The sequence below is a fragment of the Anas platyrhynchos genome, chromosome 4 (genome assembly GCF_047663525.1).
Source record: "Anas platyrhynchos isolate ZD024472 breed Pekin duck chromosome 4, IASCAAS_PekinDuck_T2T, whole genome shotgun sequence".
In the NCBI taxonomy this organism is placed as follows: Eukaryota; Metazoa; Chordata; class Aves; order Anseriformes; family Anatidae; genus Anas; species Anas platyrhynchos.
This window is the reverse complement of record NC_092590.1, coordinates 78,345,467-78,361,977: the sequence shown is the minus strand read 5'-3', so window position 1 is coordinate 78,361,977 and position 16,511 is coordinate 78,345,467. Positions and strand designations below refer to the sequence as shown.

General features: G+C 48.6%; 1 protein-coding gene across 9 annotated transcripts in view; it reads right to left on the bottom strand.

Moving 5' to 3' along the window:
- The window catches only part of EXOC6B (exocyst complex component 6B), a 266,579-nt gene that overhangs the window by 52,873 nt on the left and 197,195 nt on the right, over nt 1-16,511 (bottom strand). For 8 of the 9 annotated variants that reach the window (XM_072037927.1, XM_072037928.1, XM_027455866.3 and 5 more), the window contains one exon: nt 14,007-14,080. In XM_072037927.1, the coding sequence (XP_071894028.1) occupies nt 14,007-14,080 (74 nt within the window). Of the gene's footprint in view, nt 1-10,847; nt 11,874-14,006; nt 14,081-16,511 lie in introns of those variants that run through there. The other variant, XM_038177996.2, reaches the window with a different exon arrangement.

Below are 16,511 nucleotides of genomic sequence, written 5' to 3'. Positions count from 1 at the left end.
GCGCACACCCCACCAGGCTCCTCGCCGGGTTCGCTTAATCTTGGAAACAAAAGATTCCTATCTAGCAGCGCTGTCATTCCTGATTAGCACATCATTTCCCCATCAGCCCTAATGTCAGCAACCAAATTAAGGTATTACACTCTGGAACATTTAATGTGATTAGGTCGGAGGAGTATTTACTCTTCCACTTGGCCTGCTGTGAGCAGGGGGATGGGGAGATGCCAGGTGAGCCTCTGCAGGGTACACACCTACTGCTCCTTCCTGGCTGACACCACCTAGTACAAAAGCCAGGCTTTTGTTGTGTGTTTTGTTGTTTTTTCTTAAAGATTTCAGCACATCAGGGTGCTCCAGCCCATGCTCTAAGCACACCCATATTTTAACAGAGTTCAGAGACCCAGGCTCCAGCCAGGAGAAGCTGAATTTCCAACTCCAGGAGCTGCCAGCACAGCTCAGAGCCCACCAAGAGCCAGAACCAGGTATTTGTGTGAAGCTACAAAAAAAAACACAGAAATGAATCTGCTGCTCGCAAGAGGTCTCACCCCAAAAGACACAAAACCCCCAAGCATGTGCCCAAAGTGAAAGCTCTGCAACCTCGGTGCCTGAGCAGACCGAGCCACGGCCCGGGCTCTGACCAGCCAGCCAGCAGAGCCAGCAGCCAAAAAACTAAGAATCGGTTCACCGAGCTGAATTATCCCATTTCAGGGACTCGGGGTTTGCTCCAGCAAGACGAAGGCTCTCGGTGATGTACCGCATCCAGCTCCAGCTATCCCAACAGATTACCCACGAAGCGCAAGACGGGCCACAAAGCTGGGCCAGCTCGCAGCTAGTATTACAGAATCATTTTCTTGTTGTATGTCAGGGCTGGTCCACAGCCCCCGAAATTGTGAAGATACTCTTACAGCTGGATTTCCAAGCTTCGGTCAGAACAACTCAAACGTCTCCTGAAAACTTTTCTCCCCGTGGCAATGCCGCTCTCGACCACCACGAGTGGCTACGGGGGAACAAGCACCAGCATCTCCCCGTCGCTCCTCTGGCAGACCCTGCCAAATTTAAAGCCATTTGTGGTTTTTCCCAGGGGCTGCCTCTCCAAACTGCAGCATTTCGGGTGCTCACGTGGCTCCGAAGCAGCAGAATTGTGACAGCAAGCGGAAAGTTTACCCCTGCCCTCTGCAAAGTGTCCAACCTGCTCTGGAGAAGGAAGGAGGCGGATGCTTTTCCTGACTGATGGAATCAGCGAGAGGCTTGAATCCTGGAACAAGAGGACACAAAACCCTACACATTTTCTGCAGTGTGAGGTTCTGAACAGCAGCAGCTGTGTAACCCCACGTAACCACAGCCCTCCTGCACTGTGAAGCGTGGAAGGAGCACCCGGACCCACACACCACAAGTTCAGCAACGCAGAGTTCAGACCAGATTTGGTGGCTCCCCTGTTCTACAGCGAGATCCTCCAGCTCCAACTACCGGGTTTATTTTTGGTCCTTTCTTCCTACCAGTCATAAAAGGATGATGCGGCTCCCTGAAGCTGATTTTAATGGATCCATTCAGCCTCGCTCTGCAATTACCGTGCCTATCCGGTCCAACTAATGCGCTTGTTTACACTATCTGGCAAACTCCGGATCGAATGGCATTTCATCACCGGGATTCTTTCTCCTAAGCCAAGACCAACAGACCATGGTGGTAATTTAAACACTGCGAGCATGCACAGTATCGATCCACGAGCCTTGACGCCAGCTCGCTGTTACACTCAAGCTCATCCCCGAGGGAACTCCCTTCTGCAGGGCACGCCGGAGAGGCAGGATTTAACTGAACGAAGGAGAAGCCTGCTGGAGAGATGAATATGCATGAGCACACGACCTGGAGAAGCGCTGCACTTGCTGAGGTTCGAAGCACGCAGCTTGGATTGTTCAAAGGAGCAAGGGATTAGCCCGGAGAGCTGTGCAAAAACCCCGGCAGCTGGCGATGGGTCTCCGCACCAAAACCTGCCTGGCACAGCCCAGCAGCCCCGCGGAGGCAGACGCGGTGCCTGAGAAGGTGTTCAAGCATCCAGAAATAACAGGCACCAAATGAACCGATCACAGCTAAATATACTAAATGCTGTCTGAGGTTACATCCTTCCCCCTCCCCGACTCTCTTCCTCCCTCCACTTTCGGGATTTACCTGTCTGCAGGCGCAGACGGATGGGGTGGAAACCACCTCGCTCGTAACCCCCTGTGGGAAACAACCAGATGTGTCTGCTTTTCGGTGCACAGGAGACAGAGGTTCGAAACCGGTCTAATAAACATGTTTTTTTCGGCAAGAGCCACCCTGGGTGCATCGCAAGGGCCTCTTGTAGGAGGCTTCGTAGATAGGTGACCCAAAAGGCATCACATCTTCCCACTGCATGGGAGTGGGAGGCAGGGGGGGAGGCTTCAGGGCTCTTCCATCGCTTAACCTCGGCAGAGCCAAGTGAGATCCTTGTTTTCTTGCTTTTCTGCGAGGCACAGCCGTTTGCAGAGGGGAATTTCACTTCAGCTGGAGCCTCAGCAGCCCTTGGAGACGTTCAGTCCCCTCTCAGCGGAGAAAGGGGGAGCCCTGAGAGGTCCCCCCCAACAAAAGGGGGTTGTTAGAGGGCCAAACCTCTCATCTGGTGTGTTACTGCAAGTAAAAAGTGATGCTCTAGGAACTGGTACAGCGCACAGCCAACTCAGACTGCCCTGCAAAGCAGAAACTTTGCAGGTTTTGTCCTCGGTGGGACACCAACATTGCCACGTACCAAGATGTGCTGCGCCTCTCACCCTCGTTTGCCCTCTTCTGCACCTCCTGGGCAGCCCTGAAAGTTCAAGCGGTCTCCGTGGTCCCAAACGAACCTGTCCTCACTTCGTTCAGACTTCATACCTCTTCTTTAAAAAGTTTAGGTGTAAAATCTGTGCATGTGTTAGAGCGGTTTCACACTCGGGCTGCTCCTCCAAGCCCCGCAGCGGAGAGCTGCCACTCCTCTGGTGGCCAGACCAATTCAATCTTGATCAATTAAAGGCCATTAGCCTAATTGCTCCCTTCCTCCCTGCACAACCAGCACACCGAGCTCCCTCAGCACGCTGCTGGTCCCACAGACCGCCTTGGAGGTCACACGTTGTTGTTTTGGCTCTGTAGTAAAAACAGGAAATCATAAGCGGACTTATTCTGATATTTCAGGAAAATCACACGCCGGATTTCTAACGCTTGTTAAGCCTCCGGTGCTTCGGTGAAGTTTGTTTTGTTTCCAGGATTAAGTGTTCATTTTACTTACGGGTAGGAATGCAGAGCTAGAAAGTCAGCCGAGGGTACGTCTGGTTTGTTCACTGGTGTTGTTTTTTTTTTAACATTGGGTGTGAAACGCGGCTTTTGGAGACGTTGTTCCCTCCTCCTGGCTCCCTGACACCGTGTAGGTACATTGCACGGGGATTGAAAATGCATCAGCACACACACCTGGAACACAACCAGCTGTGGGCTAGAACAAAACCCACCTCATCTTCCTCTCCTTCTGTTAGGTTTGTGAATTCTTAAATTCTATTAAATTTGAGCCATTGCCTCAAAACTCGATTTTGTCACTCCAGCAGATGTTGACATACGTCTAATAAACCATCCAGCAGCCACACAACTGAGAAGCTCAGGTCCTAAGCAGAGGCAGCTGATGCCATTTTCGGTGATGTGCCAATTCAGATAAGAGCACAACATCCCCACTACCATCAAACCAACTCTCTTACCAGCACCAACCTGGGAAATAACCCAAGCAGACACCCAACAGCAACATCTCCTGCACTGTATTTACAAGCAGACAAGCCCTGGAACCAACAGAAAGGACGGGCGTGGAAATGATTATTTGTCTCGTGGGACAGGGGGGAGCTAATAGAAGAGTTGAAATAAATCATCCCGGGATGTTCCTTGCTGTATAGTGCCACCTTGCTGTCAATTCATCAATAAAGATGACAAATGCGGAGGGCTGATGGTTTCGCACAAGGTGAGCTGGGGTAACTTCGAGTAACCGAGCTCCACGAGTGAGCTGTTGGCTGAAACACTGCGTTAAAGCCAGCTTGAAGCCAAATCCTGAGATCCCAGCTGTGAGAGGAGCAGGAGGACACGGCTCCTCCTCGCTGGATGCTCCAGGGCTGGTGTCAGCCCTGCACCTGCTCTCTGCTGGAAGCTTGCAGAGGACGAGTTCTCCATCCTCTGCCTTCTTTCCATCACCGGGCCCTTACACATCGGTCTCCTGCCTTTCCCCACAACCCTTCTCTCATTTATTAACCTCTTAATCCAGGCGTGCAGCACCACTCGCTACCTGCACTCCTTAAATCAAATGGGAAAATCAATGGGGGAGGCTGCCAGAGTGCTTGGGACCGGCTGATTAGCAGGCAATTAACAGCTCATTCCTGCAGGATCAGGGAACCAACATCTCTGCAAACAATGGCTTTTGCAATTGTCATCTTAAGGGATAAGGGCACCAGTGGGCTTGTGGTGCAAACTTTCCCCCCATGCTCATCACACCACCGATGGCTTTTTATTTGTGTTATTTCCAAAAGAGGCCAGCTCACTGGCAATGAATTATTCCAGGAGCTAACGTTGCCTTGCTCTGAACCCACAGCCCAACAACCCAGCTCGAGAGACCCCAAGGAGGAGAATTACACGGGTGCAAGGGGATCCTGTTTCCCTGTGGCTTCAAAGAAAAGGCGGAGGGGACTTTGCCACCCACCGAGACGCAGCCGATGCGCTGCGGGGACACCCAGCCGCCGAGCCAGGCTCACAGCAGCAACAGGAGCACTCAGAAAAAAAAAAGAAAAGAAAAAAAAAATAAAGGGAAAGGAAAGAAAAGCCCACCCTGCACAAGGTGAGGCTAGGATGTCATGAAAGGCAGCCCAATAAAGGCTTCTTTATGGATGGCATTTCCAGCCAGGCGGCGCAGCCCTTCCTCTCCGGCTCAGGGGTGAGAGCTCGCGAGCACGCACCGATCGCCGGAGAGGATTCGGTTTCACAGGCAAGGATCTGGAGGTTAAGGGCACCCACCTCTAACCCTCTCCGTTCCCCATCAATCCCACCTCAATCAGCAGGTTAAAGGTGACAGCGGGCCCTATAAGCTGAACGGTGTCCGTTTCCCTGCTCGGATGGCTGCCTCACAGCCTCCTGAAATTAGAGGGCACGGCAGGAGGAGACCCCTCCCGTTGCAGCTCCTTATGGCCCACAGCAGATGCCCGGAGCAAAAGCAACCTGCTGTAGGGTTTGGGGCCATCAGCAGACAGGGCTGAGGGTGGCAGAGCGGAGGGAGGCAGATCTATAGTTGTGTTAGAGGAAAAAAACCCAACCACGAGCTCCTGCTCTGGTGCAAAGTCCCCTTTGACTGAGGTTCTTGGTGGAGACCCATCGGAGTGGCTGCAGTGTTTGCTAAAACAAAATATAGGTGAAAAGAGAAAGGAAAGATGAGTGATCCCGTAATGTTTCACTGAATTGTTCTCAAAGCACAGGATTGGAAAGAAAATGTAATTTCACTGCTAACATCAGCAGAGCCACGCAGCGGCACTGGGAGGACAGGAGAGCACAGAGACCAAACCTCAGCCGTGGGGGTGGCAGGAAAAGCCCACTCACCCCGAGCAAACCCCAAAAGTCAACCCAGCACACCAACTAAGGTAAGGACGAGCAAGTCCTACCCCAGCACCCACTGATTTCAGCAGGAGCTGGAGGTCCAAACAAGCCAGGTGTTCTGTTCACACGGCAGCCCGAGGAATTTCATACGCAACCAGGACCTATCAAAACGCATCCCCCTCCTTAAAAACTCTCATTTCCTCCTCTTCTTTCTTCTGCCTAGCCCAAGAATCTCGGCACGAAAGAGGATTTGATCGCTTTTTGTTTGTTTTTGTTTTTATTGTTCCACTCTGCGAAGTGTCGACAGACCCCACAATTTCCATTGCCACGCAGCAACGAAAGAAAGCCAGGCAGTGCTTTCCGCGTAAGAGAAGTGCTAACAGAATATGTTTGCACTCTTGATTTTATGTTTGAAGGCTCTGGGGAGCATCCAGGCTCTTTAATTCCTCAGCATGCCAATACATCCTTCCTGGATCAAGAGTGATGGATTCTGACGGAGCTGGAGCAGCCGAACGGCCCAGGGATCTGTGTGATTTTCATATAATTGAACTACAAAAGGGTATGTTTAAAGTAACACTAAGACTAGCTGAAACTCACCAAAGCAAGAAAAATCAGAGTTAAGGCTCTAAATCCGCTCTGAGCTCATGCCTTTGTGCGTCTTTCCCTCTCCGCATTCCCCCTCTGCAGAGCCCAGCGAGCAGCAGCCTGGATTTTCAGCGCAAACTTTGAAGCAGCCTTCCTTTGTGAGTCAGGCATTTAACACTGATTCAAAAATAAATAAATTACTTAATGTGCCCTTTTCAAATACTGCTGGGTTTTAGGCACTAAAAAAAAAAAAACAAAAAACTCATTCCCTGAGCCTAACAAGCAAGAAAAACAGCGGTTTGGCCAAGCCACTGGAATGTCCTCCCCGGTCCTCTTGCCGCGGGTTAGCTGCAGCCCAGGGGATTCTTGCACAGTTTCCCTGCCCAAATATCCAGGTCTGAGCACATCTCCATGGCCATGCACACCAGGATGGACCGGAGTGGACAAAGAAATGCCTCTGTGTCACCTGTGATGGGTCCCCGTGTGGATCACCCTTCCTGATGCCTGCTGGAGCTCTAGAAGGTAGCACCACATCTCACAAACCGTCTCCTTCCTTCTTAGATGTGTCCTAACTGCACCGAGAGAGATTTTAATCAAGGTTACCAGAAAAGAGACAGCACTTTGCTCCCCAGGGTGCTACCAGCAGAGGTTAAAGTGGATGGTGCTGAGAGCCAGGAAGAAGGATCACAGCACGGAGCGAGATTAAAGAAAAAGGGCCCATCGCGAAACATCTGCGGGGGTTTGTTTGTTAGCTTTTGGGTTTTTGAGTCATCCCATTCATCTTATCTTTCTGGTTCTTCACCTCTTCCAAGTTTCCTAGGGTAAGGGAGATATGAGGACAAGGAGGGATGGGCACAAACACCCCAACACCTTGACGAATGGAAATGGAAAGGGATTTTGGAGCGGTGACACAGCAAGAGATGCCATGTGCTCGTGTGAATTCCAAAATTTAGGGGCTGAAGCTATGGGCTCCTGGTTACACCTTGCTCACAGGTGAGACACGTTCTACGTTCTCACCATAGCAGGTTTCTTTCACCTCTCCAGCTTCCAGACAACCCGAACTGAAGGACCCAGCCAGCTCCACCTTGCAGAGAGCGTGCGACTCATACAAGACGAGTACATTGAATTCACAAAGTTTTAAACGGGCCTTAATAAATCAGTGACTGCGCACAAACTGCTTCTTTCCACCGAGTGATTACAGCAAACATTTTCAAAACCAAACAATTTCATTTCAAATACGGATTTGGGAAACAAACCCCGGCATTTCTTGAGAGATGAAGCTGGTGCGCAAGCCTTGTTTTGTTAACAATATCATTTTATTACCCCATGCAGATAACTTTTGAGAGGAAACTCAGCATGATGCTGAAGCGGCCCGGGCAGCACTGAGGTCCACCATAAATTAACAGCAGGCTACAGTTTTGAAATTGGTTTCCACAGGCAATTTGGCATTCGGAAAAACCAGCCTAATTGGAGTCTGTGTAAGGAGAGAGGTGTGACAGAGGAGGAAGGCGATGATATCTCCACTTCTGAGAAGCTGATGTGGCTACGGCTGCTGGATGCCTCGAAAAACATTTATCACAGTCATGGGTATTACTAAACAAAATACTATTTAATCAGCAGCAGTGTGTTCGGCTCCAAGTCAGCCGCATTTAGCCTGCCCCTTCTGGTCTCTCCCTCATCTGTTTAGACTGAGCAGCTCGTCGTGTTTGCACAAGAACCAGCAAAATGGGCAGTTCTGAGTTGGCCTGTAGGCACTGCTGTAATGAACATGATTAATAATGGTTGGTGCATTATCTGCAGATACCAATCTGTGGAGGGAATTCGGAGAGGAGCAGCAAAAGTAATTAACAGCCTAGAGATACGATCTTAACAGCAAAAAACCTGTATTTAAGGGTAATGATAAAACTAGCTCGAACCCATCACCGACGGGTAATTAAGAATTAAGGCTGCAACTGGAACATGTGTCTTCACACCTCGTTTCCTTACTGCACAGGAACGAGATGACATTCGCAATGAAAGATTAATGGAACCCAACATCTCGCTTGACACCGCTGGGAAGGCAGCTCCAGGCAGGGCACACACAGGATGGCTCCCCAGAGCCAGCAGAGAGCTGAGCTGCAGAGAACAGGGTGCTGAGGCCACGGAGCAAGGGTTAAATAATTAAAACAAGTGCTATTAAGGAAGGATAAAATAGGAGAGAGGGTACAGTTAAAAGGAGAGGAGAGACTGTACGTTAAGTGAGCTGGAAAATGCAGATGTTTTCTTCTACCCAAGGGTTGGTAAAAGGGCATTAGGCACTACAGATGACCAGAAACCAAAATGTAGAAGAGTGCTGCTCAGAAAATTAGGGTATAGATCCCCCACGATGCAGTCCCCAACCAGAGCAGTGCGATGGGCGTTTGTGTGAACCAGGCAAGCGGCAAGGACAAAGACGGGCGAGGTAGTGGGCCAGGCGGTCGGCAGCCTGCAGAACGCTTTGGAGATGGAAAAAAAGCAATTGTCAAGGAAGTAGATGAGATGAAACCAGTGAGTCACCTTTTCATCTCTGCCTTGCTGCATCCAGCGATTAAAACCGCAGCTACTCCGTCTGCAACTCCTCTTACGACAGAAACCCGTGCTTCAAAGCCGAGTACATGTGAAGGAGACATCTCGCTGAGATGTTTGGCTTAATTGATCCTCCCTCTAATACGATTTCCAACTTCTGTTGCATCTACCAGCAAAACAAGTGGGGAAAGCTCAGCCAAACCAGTCTGACACCTAACGAACTCCTCTCCACACCACTGCACTCTCGTGGGACTGCCAGTCCCTATCTCAGCAGGCTCGGGGCTGGCTCTGAGGTTCACCCAATTTTTTTTTCACACTGCTCTTCAGCTATCTCCTTAGAGTTCACAGGGCAGGAAAACCACATCTAATTGCAAAATATAAAAATAAGTTTAAAAAAAAACAAACAACAACAAAACAACCCAACAACCCAGCTGGCCTGGATGCTGCCTTGAAACTCTTGGAGAGATTGTCTCCATCCTCCTACCATTAAAAGAGAGGTGGCCAGAGCCTTGTAGTGTCATCCCAAGGCACATACCCATCTAGTCTTGGCCCTTCAGCCCAAATTTACAAGGGCTTCCCCGCAGCCACCGTGCTTGGGACTGGATGCTGAAGCCGTGGACCACGCAGGAGCAGGAGACAAAACTACACCTACCTCAATACCCGCTCACCTTGAACAAGTCTGAGCTTCCAGCGCCTTTAAATCAGCCAACAACAAGTTAAACTGAGTCTTAAACACCTCATTTATCATCTGATGGTTGAGGCTAAGCTAGATATCCACAAATACCAGCATTACCCTGTCTCTCAATGCAACGCTCACTCTTGCAGTTCCTTCAAACCGAGTGCAGAACCAAGAAATCCAGATCTCGCCGTGGTCTCTCTCAAGCCTGAGCTATGCGGTGAATTCTCTGATGTCTAAGGGATGAGGTCACCCTGCAGCTTTTCTCCAATATCCTGGCTCATATTTTCACAGAAATTGCCAGGGGAGTTGTACCTTTGAAGTCCACCGAGCAAACATGGCCAAAGTGGGCCAGAAGATTCAGAAATCGCTGGGGGAAATTAAGACAGAACAAGTGCACAGTTCGTAAGGCTCAACGTTCCTGCCTAACTTTTTATTTCACGTCTTCTCAACGAGAAAAAAACCCTCCAGTAACTATGAGAACAATGCGGAAAAGATTTGTGTGAGGGGAAGACAAATGGGGCACAGACCAGGGACAGAAGGGAATTCTGTTCTTGAGGGGAACGCTCTTTTATTAAGCATCTCTATCAGAGGAAAAATTAATGCATCAGACGGAGACCTCTCATTACGCAGCTGGCCGGCGTCCAACACAAACCCACAGTAACCACAACTGGCTTTCAAACGCAGTAAAAAGAACACATAAAATGTTTGCTGTTTGACAGCCGGTAAGCAGAACAGCTGGTCCACACCCAAAGATAGTGTTTGCCTATCTTACCTCACCGACGGCGCTTGAAAAGCTGATGCTCAAATTCGTAAGCACCGTCCAGTTAACAACCAGCAAGCAAAAGAGCGAAACGATGGAGTAGAAGAGGGGAACCTCACGGCCCTCATCCCTCGCACACCCGGGAGCCTCCAGAAAGAAGGGCTCCTGGCTGCCCTTCCCCAAATCGCCCTTGCTGCGGAAAGTTTGCACTTCCAGTGGAAATTCGACACAGAGGATTTATAATCCGCTGGACAGACGGAGAGGCCTCCAGTAAGGAGCTCTAATCCAGCTAAGACATTCCCTCGCTAGAGCCCAGAGTGAAATTCTTCGAGTGCTGGAGACAGATTTTCCTTGGCGGGCAGCCACGAGCGTCGATCTGGCTTCTAGGAGAGATCAGCATGGCTGAGGATTGCAGCGACTTCACAGACAAATATAAAACCTTCCTCTTCAACCATCTTGCTTACAATAAAGCCATGAAAATGAAAAGCTAAAACACTTCCAGCTGGCCAGAAGCTGCGGAGAGCACAGTGAACTTATTGCATGTGCAGGCTCGGGCTGATCCGAAGTCCCCTGGAGCTCCTCAGTGGCACTGGGACCTGCAGCGGGATTTGGAGCCCAGCGCTCGAGTCACTTTTGAAAGCAAGATGCGGCAGAGCAGATTATCGAGGCGCCTTTCATATTTTAGCAAGCTTATTTATGGAAGCAAATTTATTTCAGATTTCCAACATACAGCAAGGAGCACATGTGAGCAAAGTTGAAACTTGAAGGGAAAAAGTAACCATTGCTTCCTTGCAAAGCCCGAAATATTTGAGTAGCACTGTCAGACACTTGTTATAAAAGGGCTCTTACAAAGGGATTTGAGATGCAACTTGGTTTGCTTTCTCACTTCATTAAAGGCATTTATGGGTTGAGAATTGTCCCAGGATGGGAAGAAGAGTCACTTTTTAAACTACCGTCTGCTCAGAATTGTAATTTTGATTCTCTGGGCTCGACTCTTCTCCTCTTTACCACGCCGTGATGAGATTTCTCCCAACTTCCTCGAGCACAACGGGAGAATCAAGGTTTTCTTTGTGCAGAGGGATCTTACACTTGAATCTGCTGCACCGAGCAAGGAAGAAATCTGGTGCTCCCAGACAATGACATTTTAATAAGTCTCCTTCCCATTACACAGATCCGTATTTGAGAGGCAAAGCCAATCGCTGCATTCTTCTACCATTTTACATTTTATTGTTCTAAGAATTAATTTTGGTTTTAAAGTAACTTAATCCCACAAGGCTTTGAATTTTTTCTCTTATCTAGAATTGCTTTTTAGCAGCTCAAGGTTGCCAGTACTGAAATAGGCTGGGAAGGGAGGGGGAAATCTCTTTAATCTCCCTACTTTGTGCATTTTTTGCCCAGTCATTTTTTCCTCCCTACAGAGTGAAGCCTGACTGCTTCTGCCTGCTCATGCAAAAACCACACTAATTGACAGGACAGCTCCAAGGTAGGCATAAAGCTACCTGTAACATAAACCCAAAATTACTTTTAACCTTTTGAAAAGTCTGTCTGGATTTCAGGTTGGGAACACCCTCTCACCAGCCGTGCAGGAGTTCCTTCCCAGGCAAAGGAAAACAGCCAGAAACACAAACGCTTTCAGGTGGTAACGTTTCCCCGTCCATCACTTTATGTCAACACGGCGTTAACATTCAGTGGCTTGAACGAGAAAGAACGCCACGCCTGAAAAGAACAAATTAAAAATAAATCAAAGAAAAAAAAAAAGGAAGACCTTTCTTTGCTCTACTTTCATCCATCCACCCTTCCAGCTCTCTCCAGCTCCCAGGCCAGGCAGCTGGAGCCTTGATCCGACAAAAAGTGCTATGGTGGTGGAAACGTTTGGCTTGTGACAGCCCCAGAGCAGCCAAGGGAACTTCACACAAAGTCTGAGGGCACATCATGAGTCACGGGATCAGGGCATCATCTCTTTCATCTCTTAATGTGGTTGCTAACCTCAATAAACCAGTGATCAGTGGACTGCTCTGCTCTGCTCGGTGCAACAAGATGTTGTCCATTTTCTGTACAATATTTGCCATCCAGAGGAACATCTAGGACTGCCTGTTCTCACCTGACACTCAACAGGCCGAAGCATTTCCCTTTCGTCCGTGCAACATCGAGAAAAGCTATTATTTTCGAATGCAAGGAAAAGGTGGGACTGCCTTCCAAAACAAAGAAGAAAATGTTCTGTACAAAGAACATTTGACAGAGGAGGACGAATTGTCGAGGGCTACTGTTCAGCCTTCTCCTCACTCACGCTGAATTCATTTGGCTGCGTTTTGCAGCTATGAACCATACAAACATTTCCCATATCCCTGTCTCCTGCTAATGCACTGGCTCAGAGCAGCTGAACCTCACAGAGCATTTTTAAGGCATTTCATTCTTCAAAAAGCCACAGCTTTCCTCTTCAAAATCCCTGCATTCATGTCTCCGTGCTTGGAAAAGACCCAAAAAGCCTCCACATTTCCTTATACCCGGGAGGTTGCAAGTGCATTGCGTAGTGCAGTCAATAAAGTGCCAAGAAGCTAATGAAGATAAAAGTGTCAACACGTAGCGCTGATACCACACACCTTTTCCATGGAGCTGTTTGGACCATTCTGCAAAGAGATTTGGCAGCTGCTCACGGGTCCGAGTACACCAGGCGACCGCTCGGCGTCTCGGCGTTATTAAACTTAGTGCTGCTCTGCAGAAGTGTCATTGCATGACAGATTGCCCCGCACATCAATTGGATGCAGAGAAGTTCTCAAAACCCTGACGGGTTAAAAGCGGCTCCAGCATGAATCGGAGTCACAGTGGTAAGGAGATCATCGATACAAGGGATTATGCAGATTTAAGAAATACCCTCGGCACCCGAAAGTTTTCAGAATGCAAACTACGTCAACCCTGAAAACAAGAGGCACTGCATCATGATGGCAGGAGGGACAAAGCCAGGGGGGTTTAACAGACAAAAAAAGATTGTTTTAATAGGAGAGAAGCATCAGTCATTGAGTCTTACTTCATTCAGACTTTCTATCCAACCCATCCATCTTCGGTGCCAAGAGATGACAGGACCACCTCACTTTTTCCCCCCAGCCTAGTGTATCAATAATGCCCATTTCCACCCCTAACAAATGACTCGCTAGCATGGCCCCTTTCCCTCAACTGGCTTGCCAAGCCCTACGAATGCCTCAGTACCTGCTATGGTCAAGTTGGCTCTAACGGGGCCCCTGGAGAGGTGGGCACCGATGGGTGGATCGTGGTCATCTTCTCCAACAGCCACTTTGTCATTGGGGGCCGGGGACCATCTGCGAAGAGGGGACCGGGGCGGGGGAGCAGGGCCAAAGCCAGACAGAAACGCGCCCCGGCGCACACCCTCCCCACACAAACGGGAATGCAAATTCCTTCGCCCTCGCAAAACGCCCCTCCGGGCATTATCTGTGAACAAAAGTGCTCGAGGCAGGCGGTCTCTGCATCAGTGCTCTCTCTGTTTGCAACACCTGCTTCGCCTCGGCCGGCGGAGTCGCCGAGTTATCTTTTTGCCATGGCCGCAGAAGCCAACGGGGAGCACAATGGCCCCATCGGCCCGGGTCAGGCACGGCTTTCTTTCTGGCCCCATACCACCAGCCCTTTTCACCTCCACCATCTCCAGGACCCCGGAGCGCTAAACAAGGAGGTGGCTTCGAGCGCGGGGAGGCGGGGGAGCGCCTGGGAGGGGGGAAATATAGGTCTCTGGCGTAAATCACCAACGCCGTTTCCCCTCCTCTCCCTTTCCTTAAGACCTGATGGTCTTCAGTCACACATCTTAAAAGAAAAACAAAAAACAAAAACACAAAGACTTACTTGTCTCAAGTCGATGAAGGCCAACTGCAGCGTGTCCCCTTGGAACCCAGGCACTGGGCCGGATCTGGCAAACTCTGTGGGAAAGAAAAGAGGATAAAAAGCGCCTTTAACTAACCATGGACAGGGAGATTGGCAGACGGATGACAGGGAAGACAAGAGAGGCTGGGGGAGAGGAGGACCGCACTTCTAAGGAGTCATGTCTCCCTCCCTTCAGCTTCTTTGTTCGCCCTTCAAAATTCGTGTCATCAAAACACCATTAATTCCACCGTCCTGACAGCAAGGAAACTGTACTAATTCGACCTGAAATTTATTCCCATGAGCCGTACTGGGCTTCAGAGTATTTGTTTTGTGAATGGACAAACAACTCGCAGAGAAGAAAGGGGGGGATGGGGGTGGAAAAGTTTTTCCTCTCAACACAATAAAATCTTCAGCTGTGAAACTCTTTTCAGTTCCGAAAGCTATTTATATTTTAGGGCGCTGAAGGAATTTTCTAATTTCACGCCTGTCACCAGGCTCCATAAGCATTCATCAAAAAAATATGCCCAGCCGCATCATTAATTATTCGGCAGCAGATTATTTGCATTATCTGGTATGGCGTGCTATTGCCAGCATACAGTTACCCGAAATGGGAAGAATCGCGGCCATTATGCGGCATATTTATTTATTTTGGATGAAGACATCTGACAACTGAATAACATTGTCTTCTAAAGCAAAGAGAATATTTCCAAGGCCACATTTACCTCCTTCCAATGTAATCTGGCCAAAATTTCATACTTAAGTCATTTATTTGTCTTCTAATTCATTATTTAAACCAAGTCTAAAGCCACCAAGGGGGACTTTAACAAATCCATGTTAGAGGACCTTAGTTCTTCCATGCCATTTAACAGCTTTTACTTGGTAGCACTCATGAAGCCAATGACTGCACATATTCAAGTGCGCCTTTTGAAGATGCGTCCAAGGTTGATTTTGCCCAACTTCACTTCGTTTTCACCCTCTTTAGCTACAGAAATAATGGCTTTATCTGTGCGCTCCATGCAACTTTTCATCACCAAGGGGACCTAATTTGTGAAGCCACAACTCAACATCATGAAAGACTCAAGAGGGAGTTTCCACCCTTGGCAGAGTTTTGCTGCTCCTGCAGACTCTGAAGATGTTGCGTGCTGGAACGGAGAGTTTTCACGAGATGCAGCAGAGCGTGATGGCAGAAAAGAACAAGAGAAGGGAAATATATAACAACCTACGTATTTCTTCATTGCGTAACGTCAAAGTCTACTATTGCTCAACTGTTCTGGTTTTCGCCATACAGGAATCCTCCAAACCCTCCAGAATTTCCATAAAACTAAGGAATAAAGAAGGCACGGCAGTAAGAAAGGAGGATTTTCCCTTCTGTCTCCATGACTGCACAAAGGTACCAGTGGACATAGTTTGTCCTGTCCTTATACCCTAAGCCATTTCAAGCCATTTCTTGAATGCTTCTTTCAAAAGTTACCTAATTTTCAAGCAATCGACGCAAAAGAAGGCAAAAAATCACTACAGACCTCTTTTTAAAGACTTCTTATAACAGCCCAGTCATATAAGCTACCCCCATAGCTTTAACAAGAACAGAGCAATGAATTAGAAAGTTGGGATTCAGACCTGCTCCTTAACTGCCTTATTTTTGGAAATCGGAGAGGGGTTATTTGTTGGCTTGCTGGCTCCACCTTCCATTAAAATCTTGGGATGGAGAACATCCTTCAATGCAGACAGAGGGCACAGCTGCAGGGGCACAGCGGCCACTTTTCAGACATTCACAGCTTTGCTTTTTAATGGGTGCAGATGCCAGAAGAGCTCCACGACTGAAACGATCACTCATCTTCGCAGTGATCACTCAAGTGACAACTGCTGCAGGACAATAAAACCGAAGACTGCTTCTCTTTGCAAAGTCAAAGCAAAGTTGTTTGGTTGCAAAATCTAAACGCTGGCTAACAAACATGGCTTTAGTCATTATTTGTATGCACTGCTTCCATTAGAAACAGATAATAACCAAAAAAAGGAGGAAAAAATATGTTAACATTTAGATTTTGAAAAGCAAAAGCAGGAATCAAAGCCAGGAGAACACATCCACTGTTGTGTCTATGGACTTCTTGTCACTTTTGCAGGGGATGGGACCAGACAGAGACAGGAGCTGCTCAGCTCCCAGCCAGTTTCACTGACCACTACTGCAATATTTAGGCTGCAAATAGTCCAAAGTGAATTCACATTTAACCCTCAAAAGCTGTTTTTATTAATTGTAACCGCATAGTTGTCTTCATGTACGTTTGCTACAGAACTGGAGTGTAGCTTGCCTGAACCAGCACACACACGCAAGGCAGGGCTAACACAAGCTTTCTGAATCCGATCTGCAAGAGATAAATCATCTTTACACATTCGCTGCACGCCCCACTGTCTCATCTGGAAAAATTATCCCCACAGCCACATCAAGCCTAAAACACCCCCACGTCGAAAAAGCACGTACCTGAGAAGCTA